This window comes from Bufo gargarizans, chromosome 4 (genome assembly GCF_014858855.1).
Source record: "Bufo gargarizans isolate SCDJY-AF-19 chromosome 4, ASM1485885v1, whole genome shotgun sequence".
Classification (NCBI taxonomy): Eukaryota; Metazoa; Chordata; class Amphibia; order Anura; family Bufonidae; genus Bufo; species Bufo gargarizans.
Genome location: NC_058083.1, coordinates 230,800,822 through 230,823,859, shown reverse-complemented (window position 1 = coordinate 230,823,859; position 23,038 = coordinate 230,800,822). Strand labels below are relative to the sequence as shown.

Below are 23,038 nucleotides of genomic sequence, written 5' to 3'. Positions count from 1 at the left end.
TCTGTCATACACATAGTTTATTGCCATTAATAACTTTCTGGGAGGTGGATGTGAAAAAACTGAAATAATACCACGTTCTAAATTTTGCAGCGTAAATTTTTCTGCTAAATAACATGATTACTTGGTAAAAAAAAAAATAACAATTTGCGTTCCAAAACCAATAACGTTTTTTTTTTTTTTCTCATTTCTACAAAGTTGTATTGGAGCTGGCATTTTACAATACCAAATATATAGCGTTTTTTTATTTTTGCATATTTAAAAAAAAAAAAAATTCCAGTAGGAAAAGATTTTTAGCATTTTTTTAATTTAACAAAACTTTTTAAATTTATTTTTTTCTTTTTAGCAAATTAATAGTCCCACAAGGGGACTATAATAGGCAATGTTTTGATCATTTGTAAAATACAATGCACTGTTCATGCAGTGCAGTATATTTTACGGTCAGTGCTATATTGACATCCACCAGTAGGCTGCACGAGAGAGCCGGCCTGGTGCCTTCATTAGGCTGCATGCACAGATGTCGGCACCGCATAATCTCATTTGTGGGGTGCCAATCAGAAGCAGAGGGAGCTCCCTCTGTTTAAACCAATTAGATGATGGGGTGCTGTATATGATGGGGTAAATGTCCCAGATTGGTGCTTGTGGCCAGCCTTTAGAGCAGGAGTGCGGCTTATTCTGGGCTGCTGTACTACGTATAGCACTGTATATCAATTCCCTTAAAGGGGTTGTCTCACTTTACCAAATAGCATTTATCGCAAAGGCAAAGGTAATACAAGGCACTTAATGTATTGTGATTGTCCATATTGCCTCCTTTGCTGGCTTGATTAATTTTTTTTCATTACATTGTACATTCCCATTGTCCTAGCCACCAGTGAGGCTGATGCGCTTATAGTGTGCAAGCATGGTCACTGTTGCTGGATTGCGGGGTGGTCATAACCCCTGGAAACGAGCAGTGTATAATGTGATGGAAAAATGAATGAAGCCAGCAAAGGAAGCAATATGGATAATAACAATACATTAGTCAGTGCCTGGTATTCACTTTCTCTACATGAGAAATGCCATTTGCTAAAGTGAAACAACCCTTTAAGGCTCACCGAGGCCTCAGGTCTATATCTACTATACCTATAGTGATTTGTTTACAGGATTTTGTTTAAAAAAAAAATTGTGATGTATTTTACTTATTTTAAGGTTCCCTTTCAAGCTGCCCTTGACTTGGTGCGTCCACGGAAAGTGTTCCTCTCTAAAGGGTATGCTTTCATTCCACACAAGGATATAATTACCTTAATCTTGAATGACTTCAGGACCAGGCTTTCCAAAGCTCTTGCTGTAAGTTAAATTATCATTTCTCTTTTAGAGTGAAACTCTGAGCATGTATAGGTCAATCATGGTGTTCTTTCTGTTTAAAATCTAAAAGTCATTTACCCCCTTCCTGACCAGGCCTAATTTGGCTAATCTGACATGTCACTTTATGTGGTAATAACTTTGGAACGCTTTTACTTATCCAAGCCATTCAGAAACTTTCTCGTGACACATTGTACTACGTAAATGGTATATACGTTCTATACGTTTTCAAATTTTAATCTCTCTGCTTTTAAGATATTCATTAATTAACATTCCTCACATGTCTTCATGTTGGCATCATTTTTGTAATGTAATTTTATTATTTTAGGACTTTAGAAGATTTAGAATTTTAGAAGCAGTTTTTTGAAATTTTTAGGAAAATTTCCAGTCAACTTTTTTAAGGACCAGTTCAGTTCTGGAGTCACTTTGTGGGGCTTACATAATAGAACCAAGCCATAAATGACCTCATTTTAGAAACTACACCATTTTAGAATCTATTTAAAACTGGTTTCAGAAATGTTGTTAACCCTTTAGGTATTCTATAGGAATTAATGCAAAATAGGTGAAATTTTAAAAAATTTCACTTTTTTGCAGATTTTCCATTTTAATTCATTTTTTCCTGGAGCACATCAAGGGCTAACAACAAAACAAACCTTAATATTTATAACCCTGATTCTGCAGTTTTCATAAACACCCCATATGTGGTTGTATACCGCTGTTTGGGAACATGACAGGGCACAGAAGGCAAAGAGCGCCATATGGTTTTTGGAGGGCAGATTTTGCTGGAATGGTCTTTGGGCACCATGTTGCATTTGAAGAGACACTGAGGTATCCACACAGTGAAAACCCCCAAAAAGTGACCAAATTTTGTAAACTACACCACCCAGGGAATTTTTGAAGGGTGTAGCAAGGACTTCACTCAACAGGTGTTTCATAGAATTTTTAATGCTTGGCTGTAAAAATTAAATACTAAACTTTGAATTTAAATTTTACAAGAAAATGGTGCTTTAGGCCCAAACTTTCTTTTTCACAAAAGATAACAGGAGAATATTCCCTCCCCTCGACACACACACAACTTGCTACCCACTTTCTCCTGAATACAGTAAGACCCCAACTGTAGTCGTAAACTGTTATTTGGGGATACTCTAGGGCTCAGAAGAGGAGTGGCATCTGGATTTTGAATGAGAAGTGTGAGGGCTTATTTTGTGCGAACAAGCTGTAGTTTTTATTGGCACCATTTTGGGGTACATTTGGCTTTCTGGATGCTATTTATCTCATTTTTTGGCAGGTGAAGTCACACAAAAAAATCTGTCATTTTTCAATTTTATATTTTTTATTTATAAATACCGTTTACTTGAAGGGGTAGATCATGTGATATTTTTATAGATCCGGTCATTAAAGACTCAAGGATACCAACTATGTCTTTTTATTTTTTTACGTTTTACACAATTTTCTTAGCCATATTGTTTTCATTTTTCTTCAGGGCTTGTTTTTTACAGAATGAGGTGACATTATTATTGCTCCCATTTTGGGGTACATACGACTTTTTGATAATTTTTTGTGAGGTGACAAAAAAAAACTGTTAGGCTCAACTGGAAGAGGGAGATAAGTTGTTTGATTTAGCCTTAGATGACGTTTTGGAGAAGGCATCAGACAGGAAGAAAGGCTTTCCTTCAGACTTTTTTTTTTTTTCAACAAAGACGGTTCTTTTGGAGCCAAAAAAGGATCAGATCAGAGGAGTAAAGACATCTCTGGAAGATGGCAATCCCTTCGGGTTGTCCTCAGCCCCCAGAATTTTTTCAAAGATCATGGCAGAAGTGACGAGTCACTTTCAACTTCAGGGTATCTTAATCGTTCGGTATCTGGATAATTTTTTTGATTGCAGCTCTGTCCTTCTAAATTCTCCAGTTACATCTACAGATGGTTCAAAAGCAGTTGCGAGAATTGAGCTGGTTACTAAACAAAGAAAAGTCTGACTTAGTTCCCATCAGAGAGAGAGTATTTTTGGGGGTCAAGTTAAACTCATACAATCTCATGTCTTTTTTTACCTCCATCTCAAAAGGTCTCTCTGTTTTGCAAGTCCAGAACAGTATCCTTCAGAGACAACATGACTCTTTTAGGCCATTTGCCGTCAACAATTCCAGCAGTGCGGTGGGCCCACCACCACACAAGACTACTACAATCATTTCTCCTGGAGAACTGGGATGGAAATCGGAATACCCTACACAAGAGGATAAAAGTTCCTTTAAAGGTAAAGCAGTTTCTCTCCTGTGGTGGAAAATAAGAAAAAAATCTTCAGACGCACAAATCAAGTCTGTTATTTCTGTTATTTCTACCGATGCCAGCAATTGCGGATGGGAGGCCACACCAAAGATCCGGTAATACAAGGTGTTTGGAGTAAAAAAATGGCAGAAGCATCTTGAAATCTAAAAGAGCTGATTGCAATCTTCAAAACACTCCTCTCTCTCCAATCAACTGTAAAATCCCAACATGTAAAAATTATGTCCAAAAATTCCACTGCTGTGGCCTATTTAAACCAAGGAGGGACAAAAAGCAGAGCTCTGCGAAATCTGTCGGGGGAGATATTTCGATGGGCAGAAAAGAACCTGAATTCTTTAACGGCCATCCATCTCAAATGCAAAGAAAACATAGTAGCAGACTATCTCGGCAGAGAGAATTTAAAAGAGGGGGAATGGTCACTAGACCACGATATATTTGATAAGATATCGAAAAAGTGGGGGGACCCCGGTCATAGACCTGTTTGCAAACCAAAAGAACAAACAGGTAGAAAAATTCTGCTCCCTCTTAAGGATCAGCCGTTGTTTGTGGACGCTCTATCTGCCCCATGGCCAGAGGGCTTCCTTTATGTGTATTCACCTTTCAGTTTAATACCGAGTGCTGATGAAGGCGGTAGAAGAAAAAGTGCAGATGATTCTGATAGCACCCTTTTGGCACGAAAGATCCTGGTTTCCCCTCCTTTCCGACCTTGTAGTGGGGGAATTCTGGATTTTCCCATCATATCCAGGCCTACTGCATCAGGGTCCGGTATCTCATCCATGTGTGTCTCAATTACACCTAACAGCTTGGAGACTGAACAAGCTATGTTGAGACAAAAGGGTCTGTCAGATCCTGTAATATCCACCCTTCTGTTGAGTAAAAAGGATACAACGTCCAAGGTCTACACAAGAACATGGAAAGCCTTCTTAAAATTTGCAGGAAATAGATGGTGTCACTATCGAGATCCGGATATTCCCATTATACTGGAATTGCTACTAGCAGGTCTAGATAAAGGGCTCAGATGCAAGTTCTACAAGATCTACCCCATATAAAACGATTCCTAAAAGGGGCAACGAGACTATTTCTATTTGTCCATTCTAATATAACTCGAGATTTAAATCTGGTGCTTGATGTTCTAATGGATACACCCTTTGAACCCTTACAGAATATTCCTCTAAAACTTCTGACATTTAAAACCACCTTTTTATTGGCAATTACATCGGCTAGAAGAGTTGGGGAAATCAAAGCCTTTTCCTGCAGACCACCTTACCTCATGGTCTTAGACAGCATTATTCTCAGGCATACGTCAATGTTTTTGCCAAAAGTTGTTTCCAGATTCCATCGACAGCAGATCCATCCTCAGAATTGGATAAGAAATATCATAATCTGAATGTAAGAAGATACATACTAACTCTGACCATCTTCCTCTGCAGTATCAGAGTCACCATAAAGGATCTGCAGCAAGCAAGACTATCAAAGGGACATTCTACTAGGGCAATTTCTGCCTCATGGGCAGAATATGCATCTGTGGATCAAATATGCAGGGCAGCCACTTGGGCAAACCCTAGTATTTTTTTAGACATTACAAATTGGATGTACTCCAAAACTATGATTTATCTTTTGGCAGAAAAGTATTATCTGCGGTAGTCTCACCCTAAAAATAGTTTTTTCTGTGTTACTCCTCCTGTGAGTGCCGTTGTGGAGGCGCTGTGGAAAAGGGTTAATTACTCTTACCGGTAATTGGATTTTCCAATAGCCCCCACAACTGCACTGGAGTTTCCCAACCCATTTATTTTGTTCTGTGACATAATTATGTGATAATGTATTATCTGAATATTTAAATACATTTTTGTCGCATTACTAATGAGTCCTATGTCATTAACTGAAGCAGGTAAAGGGAGGGGGCCTTTTAAACTTGAGCTTCTATGTTGTTTCCTGTCCTGGGGAGGCAGGGACAGCCTCCTGTGAGTGCCATTGTGGAGGCTATTGGAAAATACAATTACCGGTAAGAGTAATTAACCCTTTTTTTGGATAAGAAAAGTGATGGAAAAATTGAAAATCTGCCATTTTGATTTTTAATTCAGTTAAACCATTCGTCGTATGGGATAAATATTTTGTATTTAATAGTACTGAGGTTTTTGGATGCGACAATACCCATGATGTTTATATTCTTTGTTTATGTACATGTATTTTTATTTATTATTGTATTCTAGGGAAAGGAGGGTGATTAAAATTTATATATATATATATATATATATTTTTTTTTTTTTGCAACCACTCTGGGAGCCTAAAATATGCAGTACTGAGATTTATTACAGCTTATACTATATGTCCATAGAACTACAGTATAAGCTGACTGGTGATATTATATGTTGGCCTGCTACTTGCAGGAACTGCAGCTCTAATATGATCGGTCTTTTAGAAAGAAGGACCGGCTTCCCCATGCGCCTCATATGAAAGCCGTCTTAACCCATATTTAGATGCCGTGGTTGCGCTTGGCCATGGCATCTAAAGGGTTAAATGCCTGATCACAGACATGAGCCGCGGGCCTCTGCTGTTTGAAACAGCAGAGACCCACCGGCTATGGTGCCTGCTGCACATGTGAGTGGGCACCATTTTAAAGGACCTAAGGGTTAAAAAAAATAAAAATAATCAGATAATGCAAATGCTTTGTTGACCATCATGGTCCAAATGTATTAATCCTGTCTAAAATGTAGACCTTGCAGTCTAAACATGCACCAAGTTTATCATAGTGGCTCATGCCGAGCTGTCTTACATTTAGACCATTTTCTACGCCTAAAACAGGCATAGATGATGGTAAATGAGATGGGTCTGCCGGCCCGACCCAGACATGCCCACTTTTTTAGACCTGGCGTGAGCGGGGAAAAGTTGCAGATTGCACTGCAAAGGACCTTTTGCGCCGCAATCTGTGCCAGAAATATGCCTAATTTAGGAGTGTTTCGTTTTCTAAATGATCCCTTATGTATGAATCCTCTCAGTTCCCCCTGCTGTATAACGTGCTGCCTGCAGATTGTGCTTCATTTTGGGGTAATAGGATTTTCTTTTAACCCCTTCATGACCATGTAATTTTGGTGCCTGTAGCTTACATTTTATTTTCATAATGACAGGATCCTTTTAATACTTTATAAAAAAAATATAAACTTTGAAACTTTTTTTTCTTTGCATCGTCATATTCTGAGCCCTATAACTTTTTTATATTTACATCTATGCAGCTTTGTGAGGCTTAAAGGGAACCTGTCACCCAAAAATCGCCTATTAAGCTGTTTACAGTACCTTATAGTGCTGTATAGTCGTTTCCTGATGCACTTTTTGTTAGTTTTGCAGCATGTATGCTCAGTCAGAAATCGATGTTATATTCAGCTGCTGCCCCGTGCTTCAAGTCAGGCTTGAAGTCACGGGGGCAGCGGCCTCGGCGTCTTACATGGCCCTCTCCCCGCCCCCTGCCTCTGTGACTGACAGCCGAAATCAGATTCCGGGACCGCGCTCAACGGCCGCATGCGCAGTAAAGGGCGGCAGGAGCGCGGTCCCGGCTGCCGCGCGTACTACGCGCCGTCTTACTTTCGCCGCACTGCGCATGCGCCCGACATCCTGTATCAAACGCGCCCGGCATCTGGGCGCGGGCGCGTTTGATACAGGATGTCGGGCGCATGCGCAGTGCGGCGAAAGTAAGACGGCGCGTAGTACGCGCGGCAGCCGGGACCGCGCTCCTGCCGCCCTTTACTGCGCATGCGGCCGTTGAGCGCGGTCCCGGAATCTGATTTCGGCTGTCAGTCACAGAGGCAGGGGGCGGGGAGAGGGCCATGTAAGACGCCGAGGCCGCTGCCCCCGTGACTTCAAGCCTGACTTGAAGCACGGGGCAGCAGCTGAATATAACATCGATTTCTGACTGAGCATACATGCTGCAAAACTAACAAAAAGTGCATCAGGAAACGACTATACAGCACTATAAGGTACTGTAAACAGCTTAATAGGCGATTTTTGGGTGACAGGTTCCCTTTAAATGAATACACAAGTTATACTAAATCTTTTCCTATAAAACCATATGTCAATCTTCTCAGATACTCCTGCTGTGAATAACATCCTGCCTGCAGTTTGCTGCATTTTGTGGTAACTTGTTGTCCTTTAACTTCTTCCTGACCAAGCAATTTATTTATTTATTTTTATTTTTTTACTCCCTGCCTTCCCAAAGCCATAACTTTATTTTTCTGTTCACATAAACATATGAGGGATTTGTGTGGGACAACTTGTACTTTCTAATGGCTCTATTTAAATGGTGTACAATTGGTGAAAAAAAACGCATTTCCACCAGTTTTAAAGTTTTCGTTTTTACTGCACTTCCTATGCAATAAACCTGACATGTTAACTTTATTCTGCATATCCGTGCAATTACAGAGATACCATATTTTTATAGTTTTTGCGCGCTGTAAAACAAACAGCTGAGGAATGCCCACATAATCTTTTGTGTCAGTTATGGTCCCCCATTTAATGTAATATCCACCTCAGGTCCCATATCACAACAGGACTAATCTCCTCCTACTTCTTCCTTTTCTGGCCCCCCATGGTAAGTGAAAGCGGCAGTACCACCAGGGGGGTAGATCGTGTTCATGGCGCCTCCATCATCTGGTGTCTTCCGCTGCATTGGTCGGCCAGTTAGTGGGCTGGACTGTTTAAATATTAGAATTTTGGCGAGCGCCTTATGGTTCTCCAGTGCCGAAGGTGCTGTCCATGCAAGTGAGATGGCAAGCACGATGTTGCCATGTTAGTTAGATCTCCAGTTTTCTGGAATGTTAGGACTCCTGTTACATCCGGTGATGAAGAAAGGGATTGAGCCAGTGTAGGGAGACAAGTGATTTATTAGCGGACGACTATAGCAACTATTGCGGAGATTTATCAAACCTGTTGTAAAGGAAGATGGCTTAGCTCCCCAATCAGATTGGTGTAAAGGAAAACGGGCTTAGTTGCCCATAGCAACCAATCAGATTCCACCTTTCATTTTGAAAAGGAGCTCTGAAAAATAAAAAGTGGAATCTGATTGATTGCTATGGGCAACTAAGCCCGTTTTCCTTTACACCAGTTTTGATAAATCTCCCCCTAAGTTTCTTTAGTGTAGCTTAGAGAGACACGCATATCTGAGCGCATTCCTCAGCTGTTTGCTTTACAGCGCGAGTGAGGGCAGTGCTCGTAACAGCTACAAGCCATAAAGAGAGAGCTGCTACTCTGTTTCTATCCGTGCCTCTCATCATCTTTTTCTATACATTGCTGGGTTGACCGCCTCTACCTATGGTATTAAAAGGAGGAGCAGGCATCTTCATTCCATCTATGTATTCTTGATGCCCATTTTGATCGTCCACTCCATTTCAACAAGATTAGAGTGATCCTTGTTATATCAATGCTGGGATTCCCTCATTTCATCTCGCTTGACATAGGATAGATGGGGGTAATATAAGGGACTAAATGTAAACATAACCAGAGGGATCCTTGATATAATTGGCTCAAATGAGGCATTAGCATTTACTATTTTGCTAACGTAATGTGTTTGTTGCGCCTGAAATCTCACACATGCGCCGTGGACACTCATGTCAGCGCCTGTGCGGTGTCCTGACATTGGCCTCACAGAACGAAGTGCGCATGCGCCAGCTTCGCTCAACCCGGAAATGCGCGATATTTCGGGCGCAACAAAAACATTACGTCGGCAATGAGCAGTGAATAAATTAACAGTGGGGCATTGCTGGGCTCCAAGATGATGGGCACGGCTGGGCGCCAACGGCCAGAGGGACAGCCCCTTGGGCTCCTTTTATTGAGGTGGTTAGCTTATTAATAAAAGCTATTTTATAGACAAATTACAAGACACAGGGCAGTAATATGAGTATATTTTATTATAAATCGTGGAGACTGATGTGATGTTAATAGCTCAGTAAGTGAAATCCAGCTGACAGTGTCCCTTTAAATGGCTCTAGTGAAGGGCCTTCTGAGCAAATTTGGATTGGATTCTCCAGTGTAAAAATATAAATTGATTGCATACTTTTGATTTAATTCTGTTTTGGGCAGATAAACCTTTCACACGGGATTGAGTTCTACTTTTCAATAGTACCATCCTGGTGTGTATACACTCACCTAAAGAATTATTAGGAACACCTGTTCTATTTCTCATTAATGCGATTATCTAGTCAACCAATCACATGGCAGTTGCTTCAATGCATGTAGGGTTGTGGTCCTGGTCAAGACAATCTCCTGAACTCCAAACTGAATGTCGGAATGGGAAAGAAAGGTGGGCTACAACAGCAGAAGACCCCACCGGGTACTACTCATCTCCACTACAAATAGGAAAAAGAGGCTACAATTTGCACAAGCTCACCTAAATTGGACTGTTGAAGACTGGAAAAATGTTGCCTGGTCTGATCAGTCTCGATTTCTGTTGAGACATTCAAATGGTAGAGTCCGAATTAGGCGTAAACAGAATGAGAACATGTATCCATCATGCCTTGTTACCACTGTGCAGGCTGGTGGTGGTGTAATGGTGTGGGGGATGTTTTCTGGGCACACTTTAGGCCCTTTAGTGCCAATTGGCCATCGTTTAAATGCCACGGGCTACCTGAGCATTGTTTCTGACCATGTCCATCCCTTTATGACCACCATGTACCCATCCTCTGATGGCTACTTCCAGCAGGATAATGCACCATGTCACAAAGCTCGGATCATTTCAAATTGCTTTCTTGAACATGACAATGAGTTCACTGTACTAAAATGGCCCCCACAGTCACCAGATCTCAACCCAATAGAGCATCTTTGGGATGTGGTGGAACGGGAGCTTCGTGCCCTGGATGTGCATCCTTCAAATCTCCAACTGCAAGATGCTATCCTATCAATATGGGCCAACATTTCTAAAGAATGCTATCAGCACCTTGTTGAATAAATGCCACGTAGACTTAAGAATTAAGGCAGTTCTGAAGGCAAAAGGGGGTCCAACACTATATTAGTATGGTGTGTGTATGTATATGTATGTGTGTGTGTATATATATGTATATGTATATAGTACAGACCAAAAGTTTGGACACACCTTCTCATTCAAAGAGTTTTCTTTATTTTCATCACTATGAAAATTGTAGATTCACACTGAAGGCATCAAAACTATGAATTAACACACGTGGAATTATATACATAATAAAAAAGTGTGAAACTGAAAATATGTAATATTCTAGGTTCTTCAAAGTGGCCACCTTTTGCTTTGATTACTGCTTTACACACTCTTGGCATTCTCTTGATGAGCTTCAAGAGGTAGTCATCTGAAATGGTTTTCACTTCACAGGTGTGCCCTGTCAGGTTTAATAAGTGGGAGTTCTTGCCTTATAAATGGGGTTGGGACCATCAGTTGCGTTGTGGAGAAGTCAGGTGGATACACAGCTGATAGTCCTACTGAATAGACTGTTAGCTGCTTTTTTCTTGCCATAATACAAATTCTAAGTAAAGAAAAACTAGTGGCCATCATTACTTTAAGAAATGAAGGTCAGTCAGTCTGAAAAATTGGGAAAACTTTGAAAGTGTCCCCAAGTGCAGTCACAAAAACCATCAAGCGCTACAAAGAAACTGGCTCACATGCGGATGCCCCAGGAAAGGAAGACTAAGAGTCACCTCTGCTGCGGAGGATAAGTTCATCCGAGTCACCAGCCTCAGAAATCGCAGGTTAACAGCAGCTCAGATTAGAGACCAGGTCAATGCCACACAGAGTTCTAGCAGCAGACACATCTCTAGAACAACTGTTAAGAGGAGACTGTGTGAATCAGGCCTTCATGGTAGAATATCTGCTAGGAAACCACTGCTAAGGACAGGCAACAAGCAGAAGAGACTTGTTTGGGCGAAAGAACACAAGGAATCGACATTAGACCAGTGGAAATCTGTGCTTTGGTCTGAGTCCAAATTTGAGATCTTTGGTTCCAACCATCGTGTCTTTGTGCGACGCAGAAAAGGTGAACGGATGGACTCTACATGCCTGGTTCCCACTGTGAAGCATGGAGGAGGAGGTGTGATGGTGTGGGGGTGTTTTGCTGGTGACACTGTTGGGGATTTATTAAAAATTGAAGGCATACTGAACCAGCATGGCTACCACAGCATCTTGCAGCAGCATGCTATTCCATCCGATTTGCGTTTAGTTAGCCCATCATTTATTTTTCAACAGGACAATGACCCCAAACACACCTCCAGGCTGTGTAAGGGCTATTTGACCATGAAGGAGAGTGAGGGGGTGCTGTGCCAGATGACCTGGCCTCCACATTCACCGGACCTGAACCCAATCGAGATGGTTTGGGGTGAGCTGGACTGCAGAGTGAAGGCAAAAGGGCCAACAAGTGCTAAGCATCTCTGGGAACTCCTTCAAGACTGTTAGAAGACCATTTCAGGTGACTACCTCTTGAAGCGTGTGCAAAGCAGTAATCAAAGCAAAAGGTGGCTACTTTGAAGAATCTAGAATATGACTTTTTTTTCAGTTGTTTCACACTTTTTTGTTATGTATATAATTCCACATGTGTTAATTCATAGTTTTGATCCCTTCGGTGTGAATCTACAATTTTCATAGTCATGAAAATAAAGAAAACTCTTTGAATGAGAAGGTGTGTCCAAACTTTTGGTCTGTACTGTATCTTGAGGATACCATTAGGCTGCACTATTCCATACAGGGTAGGTCATCAATATCAGATTGGCAAGGGTCTGACTCCCTACACCCTTGCTGATCAGCTGTTTGATTGGGTAGGACCTTGTGAAAGCATTGCTTCCTTCCAAATTTACCTTAAAGTGAATAGGATGGAGCAGTTTAATTGCACTGCTGCTGCAAAGGAGACTGCGTGCAGGTCATTTTAAAAAGGTATCGGCACTCGCACAAGTGCCTCTACCCCTTCAAACAGCTGAGTATAGGTGATCAATTTTAAGGCACTGCACAACCACTTTAACAGGGACACCAATGATTGACAGACACCGCAGAGCTACTTGGGAAAAAAAACACACAGTACAGGATACAGTATAGGTTACAGCCCCTCTGACCCTAGTGCCATTTTTATTTTATTTTTTTCTTTACTTTGAGAAATGTCTTTTATATTTGTAGTGTTCCCCCTGTTCCTATTTTGTCATTCACACCAATACAGTGGCAGCTGTTTGGGATGTTTCATGTCATTTGTTGAACTCCCACACAATCTGTCATGGAAATGTCATCTGTAAAAGGTTGGTTCCTGCAGCTTGGTCCATGGTCAGCTATGGGGACCCTGTATTGTTTTTATGACTAAGATCTGACACCTTGTTTGTGAAGTTTCTATACAACTTATCCCTGCAAAATTATATATTGTCATTTAGATGAAGCTGAAGGCATTATGTTTGACAGTGTTAGAACAAAAATACAGTAATATTATGCTGGTGGCTTCATAGGAAGAAAGTTCTATGTTATCAGATCTGCACTGTTTATGTCCCAAAGTTAGAGGGTTACGCAGAGGGATACATCTTCTAACACTGGGCTGTCAAATCAATCACCGGTTCATGGCCTGATGAAAATGTGATGTCCACATCTAAATGCATTGCCTTTATCTGATATATACATAACAAAGATAAATAGTTAAAGGGTTCACTTCTGTATTAGGCAGTTCACTTCTGTATTAGGTGCAGTGAGTGAAGGCTGCTCTCCTGGTGCCGGCTTCCTCACTGCGCCTACGCCGAATACAGAAGTGAACGGCACAGGCGTGGGATTTCCTCAATGATGCATTGAACTTGGACATCAATCAAGAGGAGCGGGGCGGGCAGAACGGAGGACCTGTGCCGGATAAAGGGTGAGTAGATGGAGCCTCTAGGTGCTGAATCTATGCCCACATAGCACCTAGAGGCTCATTAGCATATTATAAAAGTGTGTATTTTAGCAGGACGGCTGCAGGGAGAAATGTAAAAAATATACTGTTATGTAGTGCTGACATTAGCACATCGCTTAATTCTGATGGTAGAAACCCTTTAACATTTTTTATACTCCTTCGGCAGCATCGGACATTTTTATTTATTTTAGTTTTTTTTGTTCCTGAAATCACTGGCATATCTACATTGCAGTATTGGTTTTAATCACCTCCACTTGGAATTTTAGATTCATAAAAGAAAAAAAAAATCCAATAATGTAATACTGCTACTGTAGAACTACGGGCCACACAAGTCATATTAGCACATCTCTGAAGCGGATATTAGCATATAGTCCTTAGGTGTTCCTATTCCTTCGACTGTGGATCATCCACCTAAAATAGTGAAGTACCGCTACTTGAATTGGTAACCATAACACTTTATTATACTCAAAAAATAAATTCTTTCGAGTCTACCGGACCAGGGTTTCACAAAGCTTAGTCAGGGCTTCATAGGAAGAAAATTAGTTTATTATGTAGGCTCAAGCCCCATTCACACAAAGTATTTTGGCAAGAATTCTATTCATGCGACCAGAACTGCACTAGGTATATAAAGCGCTTTTTGAATTGGTTCTTAACCTACATATTTTTTTTAATGATCTGAATATAGTGAAAAAAATATTAAAAGGATTTGTATGTACCTTTTGCAATGGTGTGTTTTCGCAGCCCCAGTAGGAATATCGGGGAGGTTAACACATCACCTTTTCAGCCAGTGATTGGCTGCAGCAGTCACATGGTAAAACTAATAAAAGCTGGAGCTGGGAAAATAAAGACTGGCAAGAGATTGCAAAGGTGAGTACAACTCCTTCTGTTAGTTTCATTCTGTATCCAGCTGCTGACTTTAAACATAATAGATGGGACTAGAAAAACCTTTTAAGTTTTGTCTGTATATATATATATATATATTTTTTTTAAAGGGAACCTGTCGCCATTAAAATGCAAAGTATACTGGAGGGTAGCATGGGGCTCAGTGGTTAGCACTAATGCCTTGCAGCACGGGAATACTAGATTTTAAATCGACCAAGAACCACATGTCCACAGAGCTTGTTTCCTCTGGATTGGTCATCAATACTTGCTTGGTGGGGGACCCCTGCCCATCAGCTGTTTGAGAAGACAATGGTGCTCGCGGTAGTGCTGCGGCTTTTTCTTTGCTCACCAAACACAGCACCATCCATTTGAGAGCGGCTATGCTTTATATGCAGCTTATCACTATTCACTTCAATGGGGTAGAGATCCGCCTAAGCCTGTGATGGCTACTCTCCAGCGCTCTAGCTGTGGTAATACTACAATTGCCAAGGTGTACATTTTGCTTGGCTGTTTTCAGAACTCCATATGAATGGAGCATGCTGGGAGTTGTAGTTTCACCACAGCTGGAGTGCCCGAGGTTTGCCATCAATGGCCTAGGCCACGTGACCAATGAATATGACATCACATGGGCTAGTGAAAGCTGCAAAAAGGCCAGGGCATTACTGTAAGCACCAGTGCCTTCTCCATCAGCTGATCGCCAGGAGTCCTGGGTGTTCGATCCTCACTGATCAGTCACTAATCAGTTCAGAAATTATGGAAAACCCTTTTAAGGCGTTAAAAGTAGTAAAACAAAAAAAAAAAGTATATAAATTTGATATCGCTGTAATTGTACCAACCAACAGAATAAGATTGTCATGTAATTTGTAGCACACAGTGAGTGCCATAATAACTCCAGAAAACAATATCAGAATTATTTTCTTTCTCATTATCATATCAAAATGTTTTACTGTTTTCTAGTATATGATATGGTAAATTCAATGCTGCTATAAAAAAAAATGCAAGTTATGGCTTTCATAAGGTTGGAAGGAAAAAACAAAAAGGCTAAAATTGTCTCAGTCCTTAAGAGGTTAAACAGACCTGTCTGGGAGAGCTGACAGGTCCTGTTTAATGCAAGGACTTTACATAGTTTGCCTTTTTTATTTAGATGTTTTCTAATGTAAGTAAAATAAGTGTTCAGAGGTGATTAAATGGTTAACCACTTGTCGACTTCCCTTTGACTATATATGTCCTGGCGATGGGCATATATATCTGCATGAATGTTTTCAAAGGTCCTTGCAGATATGGCGGCTGCACACTAATCATCAGTGACAGCAGTGCTCCTGGTAGAGAATGCAGGGATATACAGAGAATACACAGCACTGAACGAGTGCCATGTATAGAGATCAGGAAGTGACAATGTTGCTTCCAGCTCTGGTCCCAGCGTTCATGTGGCCACTGGGGCCGAATGTCTGCAGAGCTGGCTGTGTACAGCCTCTCTGGGGGGTGTATTCCCCCTGTGACTGAGGCTACTATGTCAGCCCCAGTTACAGGAGAAATAAAAAAGTTGAGTATTCTGGTTCCGTGACGTTATCCCCTAGCTACAGGACAGTGGATACTTTCAAGATTAAGGGGGGGGGGGGGGGGCGGGGGGCGGCTCCTACCGCTGGGCCCCCCACCAGCATGTGACCCCGTACCCCATGGAACCACCTGAAATGAACAGAGCAGCCAGTTGGGTATGTGCACAGCTGCTCTATTCATTTGTATGGGAGTTACGGAGGTAGAAATGAGTGGAGATGTGCACATACCTGACCAGCTGCACCATTCATTTCATAAAATACTAAAAAATAAAATAAATCCACTAGATGTTTCAGTGCAGCTTCTAGTCTCTCCCCAACCACCACCATGGGCTGTGCACATGAGCGGCGATTTTCACGCATCACTTGTGCGTTGCATGAAATTCGCAGCATGCTCTATTTTGTGCGTTTTTCATGCAACGCAGGTCTCATAGAAGTGAATTGGGCTGTGTGAAAATCGCAAGCATCCGCAAGCAAGTGTGGATGCGATACGATTTTCATGCATGGTTCCTAGGAGATGATCGGGATGGGGACCCAATCATTATTATTTTCCCTTATAACATGGTTATAAGGGAAAATAATTTCATTCTTAATACAGAATGCTTAGTAAGATAGGGCTGGAGCGGTTAGAAAAAATAATAATTTAACTTGCCTTAATCCACTTGTTCGCGCAGCCCGTCTTCTCTTCTGTTTTCTTTCTTCAGGACCTGGATAAAGGACCTGTGGTGACGTCACTGCATTCGTCACATGGTCCGTCACACGATCCATCACCATGGTGATGGATCATGTGATGGACCATGCGATGAACGCATTGATGTCATCAAAGGTCCTTTACCCAGGTCCTGAAAAAAGAAAACAGAAGAGAAGACGGGCTGCGCGAACAAGTGGATTAAGGCGAGTTAAATTTTATAGAGAGAGAGATAGAGATATATCTATATATATGAGAGATAGAGATATATAAAAAAATTTAACCCCTCCAGCCCTTTTTTACTAAGCATTCTGGGTTCCGGCTCCAACTTTGGGTACCAAACATGTTGATTTGTCTAAAGAGCATTAAAATGTTTTGCACCCGCGCGGAAAAATCTCACATTTTCCCGCGACACACCCGCTTCTTATCCGGCCCAAATCCATGACGCCTGTGTGAAAGGGGCCTTATTGCTTTCAAGGACACGTACTAACAAAAAACTGAAAATGTGCCTGGTCAGGAGGGTAAACGGCTTTTCAGGAACTGGTTCAGAGCGGTAAATGTGTGTTTACAAGGAAAACAGAAGTAGTACACACAGATCAAGTAAGATGGTGTTATTAGCTTGGTCTGCTAGATAGTTATATTTCTAAGAAATAAGTACTTTTTGTACATGAAATGTGGAACCCAATCCATAGCGTCTCTATAGTGCCATGTTGTAAATGTATGGCAGTCTCTGCTTTCAGAGGTTGGTGTCTAAAACTTGTGATTAATGAGATTCATGTCGCTTGAAATTCATTTCAGCTATTATCTCTTCAGTGTTAAACCAGATTAATTCATTGTAACATAGATGGATGATTTTTATAATAACATGCATACACAAGGTTAGCAAGGTAATAATTTTGTCAGGGCAATATAAAACATGATTAACACAACTTTGTTCTTTGACTATTATACATTTGGTTGAACTTGATTATAAGTAGCCTAAAAGCAGTTTTCCCCTTACAGCAGAAATTCAATTAGCATACCACTGTAGAATATATCATAGGAGCTGTTGAAATAAAATATCTTGTGAAATATGTTACACAGAATTTTTATTAATTGAACTGTAACTCTCCCACTAGTGTCTAGCTGTTACTTATCACTTGGCTATCCATTAACCATTTCTCCCTCAGCTTCTCAATTAACGTGTAGCTGCAGCCATTTTAAAACATCCACGCAGAGATGCTTGCCAACCACCCGCATGTATATAGTCAACAGGCAGTCGGCAAGCATCTCTGTGGGGGTGTTTTAAAACGGCTGTAGCTGCACGCTAATTGGGAAGCTGCGGGAGCGGAAAGCTCCCGGTTAGTGTGAGCATGTCTACCTTTATTTACTTTCCCTGCCTTCCTGATCGTTGCATACACAACGCTCAATAAGTATTGTGTATAGATCAGGAATCTGGAGTGCCGCATTCTGTGACCCAGACCAGCTCTGCAGTGAGGTTGTACGCCTGTGTACAACCCTCTCTGGGGGCTGTAATCCCACTTTAACTCAGGTATCCATGTCAACAGTTACAGGAGAAATGAGCAACAAAAAAAAAAAAATTGAATGTTAAATGTCCCCTAAAGGAAGGTCTTGTATGATCTTATGAGGACCTAAACTGCAAACAAAAAAGGGTTAAAAAAAAATTATATAAAAAAAGGGCCACTATATGCCACAGTACAACTTCTACCATCACCCACCCCCAATGGGCAATCATAGCCAATGCATTCCATATACCAAAGTAAAAATTACATTATTTGATGTGTAACTTTTTTTTTCTTTAATGTGTAGAGACAGTGATGGGGAATGTTTAGTAATAAACTGTATTTAGAGAATTTGTAAATCTTTTTTTTATAACTAATTGCTTAGAAGTTGCTCATTTGCAGCCATCTTAAGTGAGTGCGTTGCCAAGGGTAGGGCGTCTTCGCAGTTCAGCAGAGTGCAATACTGAACCGTAAAGATGCTGTATCTCACTGCTGCTGCCTTCACTGCCTCCATCCTATGTAGGCATAAAATTGACTGGAGTTAGCATGGGGAAGGATCCACAGAGCGAACACGACGATCGAGGTGGTCCCACAGATACTCAATTGGGTACAAGTCTGGGGAAATTAGTGGGTAGTACTTGGAATTCTTTGTCTTCCAACCAATGTTAGACATTTCTAATTATGTGACGTTGCATTATGTTGCTGGTAGATCTAATTCACCCCAAGGAATACCATCAGCATGTGTGGGTGTATTTTATCTGCAAGGATCAATTCTTACCGAAATTGGTTGAGAATGCCTTCAACGTATATGAGTGGGACGAGAGAATGCTACGGAAACATTCCCCAAACTGTAATGCTGCCACGACCAGCTTGTGTTCTTCCAGCAATGGTTGCTGGGCGCTTGTTCTCTGATGTTTCTCACGCCAATGTCCATCTGTTCAATGAAGCAGAAAACTTAACTCATCGGAGAAGGCAACCCCAGAGGTCCAATTTCTATACTGTCGTGAAAATTGAAGCCTTTTTTGCCGTTTTGATAGTGCTGCATATACAGGAGTACATGGGCATACAGCGATATAAAGGGGTATAGTATATACAGGAGTGTACAACAATATAGAGGGGTATATACAGGACTGCACATCAGTATAGAGGGCCTCTATTTCTCGTACTTTTTTCCATTAGGGGGCACAGACCATGGGTATAGCTTAAAGGTATTAGTAGGAGGGACACTATGCAAATACAAAAGAGCTCCTCCTCCTCGGGCTATACCCCCCGACTCCACCAGGAGGAACCCAGTCTTTGCTTAGTGTCTGGTGAAGGAGGTTGACACCTTTTGATTCGTCTCCCTTTTGTTATTTTTCTTCTAGCTGGGGACGCAGGTTGGTATGGCTCCTTCCTGGTCCCCCATGGAGTGCCCGCCGCCGTCTGTTGGACGTTGCCAGGCTGCCTCCATTATCCCCCCCTCCCCCCCACCCCCCCAAGAAGGCAAGTGGAGACGGGCTCGACCTGTCAGCTCCGGCATCCCACCAGCTCCTGGGTCACCTGCTGCCACCCTCCATCAAAGCACTGCACTCCTGAGCAGAAGTCTGAAGAGGTGCATCCCTGCTGGTCCTGGAGTCGAGGGAGAAGATCTGCAGGAGCAGATAAGTATGAAGCTGCATTCTCTGTCTCCCCAACCTCCCTCCCCCCCCCCTCTCTCTCTCTCCCTCCCTCCCTCTCTCTCTCTCTCTGCACTAAAGACCTAGGGGCCTCCTGGGTGAATGGGGGTCTAGGTGTAACTGTTTGTTCTGTATGGGGCGCAAGGGTCATGGAGGCACTTGGCTGGGCAGGCGTTTCTGGACGCTCCTGCTCCTTCTCGGGCGGCATATCATTTTCTCTGAGCAGCGCCGTTTTTTTCTAGCAAGCAGCGCACTTCACCCCTCCGGTCTCCGTTATCTCTGGGCTTCATACCCCTTGCTGGGGACGCCTTACTTTAGTTATTCCCCCGCCACAGTGCCGGGGCCATTTTATTTCCCTTCTTTAATCAGAGAGCGAATCGCGCGCTCCTATGACGCGGCTTGGGGGCGGAGCCTAGCTCGGCGCTATGGCTCCTTCTTGCTTCTGCTGAGAAGCTTCTCACACCGAACGGCTGCTCCCCCGCTCCTCTCTGGGACAGTCGACCCGCCCTGCCGCTCCCAAGCAATCTTCTGCATGAAGGGGCGCCCCCACCCCACGTGGTGGGGGGCCGCCTGCTCTCTTATCAGCGGGTTTGGAGGGCTTATGTTCAGGATGCATAGGCTCTAGAGATTGTAACGTCGGGTTACAAGATAGAGTTCCGCGTCCAGACCGCCGGAACGTTTTTTTCCCCCTCTCGTGTTCCGGGGGATCCAAACAGAACCTCAGACCTCTTACTGGCAGTTTCTTCCCTTCTGGACCGGGGGGTTATTACTCCCATTCCCCCAGAGGAACAGGGCACAGGTTTTTATTCAAACCTGTTCGTGGTCCCAAAGAAGGAGGGGTCAGTGCGTCCAATCCTGAACCTAAAACTGCTGAACAAATCTCTATGGGGGCGGAGGTTTCGAATGGAATCCCTTCCGCTCCGTTATTGTTTCTCTTCTTCCAGGCAAGTTCCTTGCGTCCGTGGACATCCAGGACGCTTATCTGCATGTTCCGATCGCAGAATCTCACCAACGATTCCTGCGCTTCGCCATTGGTGGTCGTCACTATCAGTTTGTCGCCCTTCCTTTCGTGTTGGCAACTGCCCCTCGGGTCTTTACCAAGATCCTGGCACCGATCATGGCACTAGGGTTGTTGCGGGTATCGAAATTTCGATACCCAATCGATACTTTTGTCCCGGTATCGTATTACCGGGATTTCCGGTTATTCGATACTGGGCTGCGCTTCTGCGCAGTCTAGTATCTCTGAACATGAGCGCGCTGCTATCGGCGCGCTCATGTTCTCTCAGCAGCACAGGGGAGAAGGAAGCAGTCCTCCCTCCCCCTGTGCTGCTGCCACCAGTGAGAATAGAGGGGCGGAGGAGGGGCGGGCGCACTGCGCCACCAATGATAGAATTATTACCACACAGAGCGGCGCCCCAGCGATGTCTCAGCACTCACCATTAGTCCTGGGCGCCGCTCCGTTCGCCTGCAGTGCCCCATTACTGTCTTCTCTCCTGCTCCACATGCTGCTGATTACTATCGGAGCGATGGGAGGAGACATCAGCTTCACTAGTGGGCGTTCCTTCTCCCTGCGCTGCGATTGGACAGCGCTACAGCCAGGGAGAAGGAATGCCCACTAGTGAAGCTGATGTCTCCTCCCATCGCTCTGATAGTAATCAGCAGCATGTGGAGTAGGAGAGGAGACAGTAATGGGGCACTGCGGGCGAACGGAGCGGCGCTCAGGACTAATGGTGAGTGCTGGGCGCCGCTCTGTGTAGCCTAATAGTGAAAGTCTGGACTCGTATACAGTAGTCTTTAACACATAATACAGGAGGCGGGTGCCGGCAGCAGAATCGCATTGCCGGCACCCTGCCCCTGACAGGGAGCTGCGATCAGCGGCAGTTAACCCCTCAGGTGCGGCACCTAAGGGGTTAACTGCCGCTGACCTGCCAGTACCCGCCTCCTGTATAAAGGGGTAATTATCATTGGTGGTGCAGTGTGCCCCCCACCTCAACCCCCCATCCCATTAAAATCATTGGTGGCACAGTGCGCCAGCCCCTCTCAACCCCCCAGTATTAAAATCATTGGTGGCAATGGCCACAGGGACCTCTCCCCTCCCCCTCATTGGTGGTGCAGTGGCAGCTTCTGATCGGAGCCCCAGCTGTGTAAGCCTGGGGCTCCGATCAGTTAGCATGGCAGCCAGGACGCTACAGAAGCTCTGGTTGCCATGGTAACATCCCTGATGCTGTGTGCACAAAGCACAGAGCAGCAGGTACAGTGTGAAGTCCTATTCACCCTGATAGAGATCTATCAGGCTGAATAGGACAAGGGATAAAAGATCCCAGGTTCTAGCCCCTAAGGGGGTAAATAGTTAAATAAAAAGTGTAAAAAAAAAAAAAAAAAAAAAAAAAAAAAAAAAAAAGTTAATAAAACCCCCACCAAAATATGAAGTATAAATCACCCACTTTTCCTAATTTCACGCACAAAATATATAAATAATAAACCTAAACATATTACATCGCCACGTCAGAAAAGTCCAAACGATTAAAATAAAAAATAAAAAATCTAGGTGGTGAATGCCGGAACAGAAAAAAATAAATAAAAACTGCGTGAATCGCCATTTTTAAAAATGCGGAATGCACGTGGCTTTTTTGGTTTATTTTTTTCACGTGGTATCGAATGGTATCGAGTATCACAATACTTTTTCATGGTATCGAAACCGAATCAAAAATTTGGTATCGCAACAACTCTAGGTGCTTCTTCGTACCAGGGCCATTCCTTTACTGCCCTATCTGGACGATATCCTGATAAAAGCCCCCTCACTTCTGCAGGCCGAGGACAGCATCCGGATCACTGTTCAGACTCTGGAACAGTTCGGCTGGATAATCAATTTACCAAAGTCCTCGCTCCTCCCAGCCTAGAAGCTCTCCTTCCTGGGGATGATTTTGGACACCTCGTCCGCCAGGGTGTTCCTGCCACTCTCCAAGTCCTCCCAGATCCAGGGGGCAGTGTTGCATCTTCTGCGCTCCCAGTTCCTCTCCATACGGGAATGCATGCAGGTCCTAGGTCTTTTGGTGGCCTCTTTCGAGGCCATTCCATATGCCCAGTTTCACACTCGCTTGTTGCAACAGGAGATTCTTTCCCTCTGGGACAAAACCTCCCAGGGTCTAGACGATCGCATCTGTTTGTCTCAGCGGGTTTGGGCAGCTCTCCCTTGGTGGCTATCCCTGATGAACCTGAGGTCGGGGAGATCCTTTCTCCTGAACGATCGTCACCACCGATGCCAGCCTCCTGGGTTGGGGCG

The 23,038-nt window shown here is 43.2% G+C and overlaps 1 protein-coding gene across 3 annotated transcripts in view; it reads left to right on the top strand.

Moving 5' to 3' along the window:
- Nucleotides 1-23,038, top strand: part of PRIM2 (DNA primase subunit 2) — a 203,700-nt gene that overhangs the window by 54,431 nt on the left and 126,231 nt on the right. For all 3 annotated transcript variants that reach the window (XM_044291652.1, XM_044291653.1, XM_044291654.1), the window contains one exon: nucleotides 1,186-1,323. In XM_044291652.1, coding sequence (XP_044147587.1) covers nucleotides 1,186-1,323 — 138 coding nt within the window. The remainder of the gene's footprint in view (nucleotides 1-1,185; nucleotides 1,324-23,038) is intronic.